Genomic DNA, 7,886 nt, shown 5'->3' with positions numbered 1-7,886 from the left:
CTAAAACAGTTAACCAATTTTGTCTTTGTTAATATTAGATTATAGCAGGTACAATGCTGAAAATTATTACATGGAAATTCTATAGTGGAAACTGGATTGTTCCAGTTTCTGTAGTAGAAATTAAATTGTTTGATGCCAATGGCACCAAGGCATGAACGCAATTATTGTTTTATTTTCATTGCTGTTCAAAAATATAATGTGTATTACCAATCGGTGATTAAATACATTCAAAATTGACATTATCATGTGCACACTTAAAGCAATATTTGATGCACATATGATATTTACTGTATTATGACATATACAACAGCCAATGTCAGAAAAAAACAATGATTATCAGTCTGTAATAAGTCCTGAAAAAATTGTAATCTTTTGAAGATGAACTATTTTTAGAATAAACCCTTCAATAATTTCCATTATTTTTATTTTTTAAATTTTTGGGCTCAATTATTAACTGAAGGAAAAGTTTTCGCATAAGATTTTCAATCCATAATTTGAAAACAACATTTTTTCAGTGATTAATTCTTATTCAATTTCCAGTTTCTATTAATATGGTTTAATATGCCTCAACAAAAAAATACTTGTTCTCTCAATATGTTGTCGTAATCCTCAATATGTCAATAAAAATCTATTCTTTACAATCATTAAAATAGCAGTACCTGGTATTTTTTCTAATACATATTTTATTTTTCTTATTTTAGGGTAGTAAAAGTGCCGTAGGGAGCGGACCTCCATACTACATGACCCACAGTTTTCCTCCTGGGGGAACATTACCTCGGACTGGTGGACCTCTCCTCCGACCTTATCCTCCTCCAGCAAAACCACCAACTCAAGGTTAGAATTTTTTATTTCTTTCTGACAACATTTCTAAACTAAATTCTATGTTTTAATTTAACATCTCATGTATAAAAAAATTATCTTTGATATATATTGGTTACTTTTTTGTTGAATGTTGATTTTTGAGATTCTTGAAGATCAGTGAATAAAACAACTATATAGAGACGATTTTTCAAAACTTTTTTTTTTAATAGAATTTTCTTGAATAATTATTAAACACTAAAATTTACCAATTACAAATTAAGATCAATTAATAGAAATCAATAAATAGAAACATTACTTACAATTATTTTATAACTTAGTTTTCTACACAAATGATAACTGATACAACTGAAACTATCTTGTTCAAGTTTTGGAGTGAAAGTGATCAAGAGTGAAATGTACTATATAAAACATCTTTTTCTATATACACTATAAAAAAATATAAAAATTGGGCTATCAAAAAAACGTCAGGTGTGCAAATATTAGATTCATGTAATTCCAACCTCATAAACACATAAGACATAATTAGTAACACTAAACATAAATAAAAAAAATGCAAAACAGAAGTAATGAACTGACTACCTGTTCAAAAGAATGGTTACGTTTTGGAAAACTAAAACAAACCCACATCTGCCTTCTTTCATTCACTATGGAATGTAGGACACACTGTAATAGACAAATGTAAGTAATGTTATAATTGTAATAGTTATTAATCTTGAATAATACCTTATACATTATAGTTTTTTAATAATTAGTTAAAGAAATTCATTGTTCTAAAACAGCAATTTTTTTTCATTGTAGGGCATGACTATTCAAACAATAAAATGGCGAAACAATGCCTCAATGTAGTTGTCTTATTGACTGATCCTTAAGATCCACAAAAATACATCTTATTAACAGTATATACATAAATATGTATTTGATTGTATATATAGAATTAGTTTCTAACATTTAGTGTAATATACAGCATAATTAAAGCTTTTGATCAGTAATCATAAAAGTTATAGTGATGAGATCAACTTGTTGAATGCTATTTTGTCTAATTTTATATCTCTTATATTTAGAGCCTTTGATTATTTCTAGCATATTATTATTTCTGAAAATGAATACAAAATTAATGTACTAACTTTTGTTTTAGTTGATGGATACATGTCATCGCCTGAGCGTGGCCCTCGAGGTTATGGAACAGGACCAGGGTACCCCGGTTATGACGATCCATACTATACCCCATATTCTCCTAGGCCTGGAACAATCACCCCGGTTATAGATGAAGAGGCAAGGTTAGTAAATGTAAATTAGAAGCATCCTCTTGGTAACGTTTATTCCTTTTAATTAACATATTAATAAGATTAGTTATTAATGATGAGTTTGACATTCATTTAACAAGTTTTTTTTTTTCTGTTCTAATATATTTTCTGTAAACAAATTATCTAATTTATATATCTCTGTTGTTTATTTTTGGAATTTTTAGAAAATTTGATACTTCCATAACATTTATTAACCTTAAGTTTATTATTTTGTCTTTCTTACTATTTAATTCATTGTTACTCTTAATTTGCTAATAATCCAAACTCTCCAAACCACTCAGATATGACCTAATCCATCCCTGCTAATATTTAATCTGTTGTTTTATTTCTTTATGTTTGTTTTTACATATAAAGCTTTATTTTTTTATTTATTCAAATAAAAGGCAGTTATTTTTGTATCATTAAAATTTTCAGATTTAGTTCAGTTTTGTATTTCTCACATTAATTACTTTTATAATCTTATCATTTAAAAAAAATTTTGTTTTACTGATTTTTTTTTACTGTAATTGCTTATTTTCTGTAGGTACATTATTTTTGTTTAGTTAAATTCTACCATCTATTTATCAGAAAGGTTTTGAATTCTCATTTAGTAGTCTCTTTTTAACTTTTAAGTTTATATTATTAGAAATGGAAGAATTGTGTATAGTAACCGTTATAGATTTTTATATTTTGTGCTAAGCTTTCCATAAAATTAAAAGGGAAGGATCGGTATAGAAAAATATTCTAGAGATTAGAATTGATTATGTATGATAGTATTGATAGGTATGGTTTTGATTACAATGCTCTGCTGACTTATCCCTCCTAACTTGCTCCCATAGTACTTGTAGTAAGAGCCCCTCACCTAGTGCTCCTTCATGCAGAGACCCAATTTCAGGAATAAAATGCTGATTTCATAACTGTGTTAAAAAATAATGGATAATAATAACAAATGCCACTATTTATATAGATTATTTTCTCTAACTAATCCATATTTTAATATTGTTTGTTTCTTTCTAATCAGCTTCTCTATACGCGAGTCTGCATTGTCTTGATCTGTTACCATTACCATCTCCTAACTTTCCTCTGTTTACTGTTTGTAGTATCATTAATACCACACTCCCACTTTTTCTGTGAATCGATAATTCTTTAGTTTCCTTCTCCCTTCTAGCCTACGGTTCTATTATGCCTTCTACTATATTTAAATATCAAAATGTTTGATTCATGATTCACGAAAATGTGGAAGAATGGGAAGGAAGTTTGATTTGTTATGTTTCTCAACACTTTTTTCTTATTTTCTTTCAAACAGTTATAGAAACTCACTTGTATACTTACAACTTGCCCATTTTTATATGATATCTTCAGCTAAACAAGATCCTGAAAACTTTTAAATAACAAACATTTTCTGTTTATTATGCCATGTTTTTAATGTCTCTAGTATCTTTTCATTTATTTTCATCTGTAGGTTTCCTAAATGTTTTTAACTTATATCTGAATTGTACTAGAACTCTTGAAATTTTTTCGAAACACTAGCTTATCTAATTCCTATAAGGTACCTAATTTTTTTATATTATTTCTTTAATTCACTTCCCTAGATTATTATTTAGAAAAATAAATTAAGTTGCAACCTAGTACTATTTGTTCATTTCAAAATTCAACAGAATAACATTTGTTGGCATCAGTATACTCTTCATCCTCTCTAATATCTAGTTGGCATCAGTATATTCTTCATCCTCTCTAATATCTAGTTGGCATCAGTATATTCTTCATCCTCTCTAATATCTAGTTGGCATCACTATATTCTTCATCCTCTCTAATATCTAGTTGGCGTCAGTATATTCTTCATCTTCTCCAATATTTTTGTATAAAGAAATATTCCTTGATGGTTTGAAAATATCTAGTCTCAATATTAAGAAATGTTGTTTCTCTTTCCTTTGGGGACTATATCCATGGAGCAAGAGTTTTTCTTCCTTTATAGCCCTCCAATTTGAATGTTGCTATGGTTAAGCTGTCTATCCAAGCTGTCCTATATAGCAACCCTTCGTGCCAAGGCCACCTGTTTTATATATATAAATAGTTATCCACTTCACAGGTGTGTTCAACATAGTAATTGATCAAAACTACTCAATGAAAACAATAGAATGATCATGACAAAGTACCTTTAGCGTGTATCTTTGTTGTTACACAGTTAATTATCACTGGAATTTCTGAAAAGAAGAATGATTTTGGTTAAAGTTGGTCTTATTTAAGTCACTCAATTATTTAATAAATATAGTGTACCTTTTCCCATCAACCACAAAAAAATTAAAATTTTCATTTACATTTTTTTTATCTTCTTTTAAAGCTGAGAAATACAAGAGGAGCTAATTCTATATCAATAGCATTTCAATTAGAAAATAACAATTTCCACTAAATGTTAGTATTTTTGTTTTTAACAAAAATAAATAAGCATAAATTAAACACCCTATTAACAGCTGCTGTTACTTGACACCAATTTATATAGATTAATACTCTTATCGGGCATTCTCAGCCCTTTTAAGCTTTGAGTGGTTTGAGGTAGGACTTTGCATGTACACTGGTGATGGTTGTATAGCGATACGGAAGGCCTGGAGGAGGGCTACGGTGGAGCAGGTAGGGGATTCAAGGTGGCATCTCGACCGCCTGTTACTGCGGTCTTCCCCCAACAGCAAATTGACCAGACCAGGTGAGGAAGGATCTTCATCACCAATTTTCTTCTATTTTAATGCTTAAAAGCATGTGCTTTAATTTTGATTGTTTTTTTTAATGCAAGGCTACAATATCTAAGTCTCTTTTCTTTTATTAATAGTCCAGGCCCATGATACATGTATCAGGAGAGTTTTGGAGCAGTTCTTAAAATTTGCTCGTGTAAGTTTCTTTGGTTGTTGATTACAAATATTAACTTTATGATCTCAAATTTTTCTCAGGAAATATTAAAAAGAAAAAATTCTAAAAAAAGCTAAAATTATTAATCTTCTTTTTTTTTCTTTAAAGATTGAATGCATTTTTTTAGCCTAATCAGCGTACAATAAATTAAGCAATTTTTTTGTGTGGGAGGTCCTTTCAGAGCTAATGTATTCTTTTGGGGTTCAGTCAAATGAGGATCAAAAAGGAATCTCAAGGGAAAGTTTTGAAAATGTTTTCATTTATGTTTCTTAGGATGATGATAACAAATTTCAACTTAGTTGCTTAACATTGTTTCTGGAATTATAACAAAAAATGTTTTCTCTTTTTTGTTTGCTCACAACTTAAAATTTATCTCATATTGAAATAAATTCTAATGCTCATTTTATACTAAATTTAAGAAAAGGAAATCTACAATTTTTAATCTAATAATTTTTTTTTTAATTGAATGCAAGTCAAAATAGTAATATAGTACCTAGTGGTGTTTAGAAAGTTTGGTTGAAACACTTGTGGTCACAAATTTGAAATTGATAATCAGCGCTCCATAAAATATAAATGAGCAATTTTCAGGACTTCTTCAAAAAGAGGCTAAACAAAAAAATTATATTTACAACTGTTTGTAATTTACTCTTCTTTAAATTAGTGTGATATGAATATTAGAATTTATTAATTCTACTTAAATTTGTTTTTATACTTCTTTGAAAAAATTCAAGATCTCTAAATTGGAAATCGTAATCAACATCCTAAAAAGCACAAATAAGCAAATTTTCAGAACTTCTCCAAAACTTTTAATCGAGATCCCTCTCTGGTCCTCATTTGACTGAACCCCATTAAACTAAGAGCAGTTACTCACAATCCTGGACATGAAAAAAAAATTATTGAATGAAAATTTAAGGGATTTACTTTTGTTTGTTGTGTTTAGTGTTGTGGTTAAGGTTGTTTGGCTAATGCATGGTTTTCACCGTAAGAGGAAAACTAAAAAAGATTAATTTTTTGCATTTTCTTTTTATATCTCCAGAAAAAATTGGAGGTCACAAAACTGAATTTTGTAATCATCACTCTCCAATTATTTTCTAAAACTTTCCTCTGAAATCCCTTTCTGGTCCCTAGTTTACTGGACTATAATATCACTTTAAAAATCTGTATCATTAGGTATTGACAAGAAAAAATAGATTTATAATAAATTTTTTTATTATAATAACAAGTTAAAAAGCATTAAATTCTGTGTCTAATGAGCACCACAACTTTATAAAATGGTCAAGTGCTATTTTCAAAAACTCTTGTCATAAAATGACAATTTCTTCTAAGTTTTTAAAAAAATGAGATATATGAGACTGAAGCTTAAAAATGAATTCTCTAAGAGAAAACTCATAAAATCTAGGTTGTAGAGCATCAAATTTTGCATCCACTGTGCACCAACTTTTTTTAAATTTGGTTAAGTGCACCTCTCCAAATTTACAATCTCCATACCTTTGTCATTTGACTTATAAAAATACTTATGAGTTACAACGCAAACAGTATTAATGTATATCTCAACAGAGTTATTCTTGCTTTAGTACATCAAATAATCAGTAAGAAATGTGAATCAGTTTGGAGTAAACATAAACAAAACATATGAATATGCATCAAAATCCATTAGTGTAATAAAAAATTAATTGATTTACATGATTTGTATTTATAAAAAACTGGTAATAATTGAGAGGATGTTTGTAATAGATATGATGAAGGGTAAGTGTTCCTAAGCCAAGTACAAGGGTGGTTTGAAAAGTTCGCAGAATCACCGCTAGAGTGTCAGTGCTTGAGCAATGAGGTTCCCACTCAATAATCACACATACTTTGTGTGTGGTAGTGACGACTCTATTGTCGTTTTATGCATAGTGATTTGCGACAATGGAAAAAACTGAAATTCGAGCCATGATTAAGAACTTTGTAAAGGTATGAAAACAAAGGAAATTCATGCTGACTTTCAGAACACACTGGGGGACTCTGCTCCTTCATATTCAACTATTGCCAAGTGAACCAGTGAGTGAGTTTAAATTTGATCAGGAGAGCTTAGATGATTATCCAAGTAGTAGATGGTCAAAAAGTGCTACGACCCCAGAATTTATCGCAAAAGTGCACATAAAAAGGTCATGGAGGATCATCGACTGAAAGTGTGTGAGATTGCTGAAGCTGTAGGGATGTCATCTGACTGGGTATATCACATTTTAATTGATGAATTGGGAATGAAAAAGTTATCCGCAAGATGGGTGCTGTGGTTCTTAACATTGGACCATAAACGCACCATATTGGAAATGTCCGAACAAAATCTGGCCTGTCTTCAGCGCAACCAACAAGATTTTTTGTGCCGGTTTGTAACTACAGACTTGGGTCCACTACTATACCTTAAAGACAAAACAGCAGTCAAAGCAGTGGAAACATGCTGAGTCACCACCACCAAAGAAAGTAAAGGCAGTATGTTTGGCTGGAAAAGTCATGGCCTCAATTTTCTGGAATGCAAAAGGCATTCTGCTGATAGATTATCTTCCTAGTGGCCAAACAATTATGGGGCAATGCTATGTAAACCTCCTAGACCAACTACAGGAAAAGATACGCGAAAAAACTTTTCAAACCACCCTCGTATTACATGCGTGAAAAATTTCAAACTCGAGTTTTCGATGAAAATACATGTTTTGAGGTCGCCTGATTCCAAATAATCTAATCCTATGAAATGGGCTGTATATGTGTGTGAGCAAACTGGCTCAAAAACAAAAAGTCATACAAAACTGAAATTACATATTTAGGACAGATGGATGTCTGGGATGTGACAGCAACTTTTTCATTAAACTAGCTTTTAGAATCAATTTTTCCCATTTTTTTTTT

The 7,886-nt window shown here is 30.0% G+C and overlaps 1 protein-coding gene across 1 annotated transcript in view; it reads left to right on the top strand.

Moving 5' to 3' along the window:
• Positions 1-7,886, top strand: part of LOC106678649 (coiled-coil domain-containing protein CG32809) — a gene marked incomplete in the record, with an annotated part of 525,778 nt that overhangs the window by 461,455 nt on the left and 56,437 nt on the right. Inside the window, 3 exon segments of the mRNA XM_067047514.1 lie at positions 702-834; positions 1,958-2,099; positions 4,696-4,806. Coding sequence (XP_066903615.1) covers positions 702-834; positions 1,958-2,099; positions 4,696-4,806 — 386 coding nt within the window.

Source organism: Halyomorpha halys, unplaced genomic scaffold, assembly GCF_000696795.3.
Source record: "Halyomorpha halys isolate HHAL.00 unplaced genomic scaffold, Hhal_1.1 Scaffold152.1, whole genome shotgun sequence".
Lineage (NCBI taxonomy): Eukaryota > Metazoa > Arthropoda > Insecta > Hemiptera > Pentatomidae > Halyomorpha > Halyomorpha halys.
The sequence above is the reverse complement of the archived record's forward strand: the minus strand, read 5'-3'. Positions and strand labels throughout refer to the sequence as shown.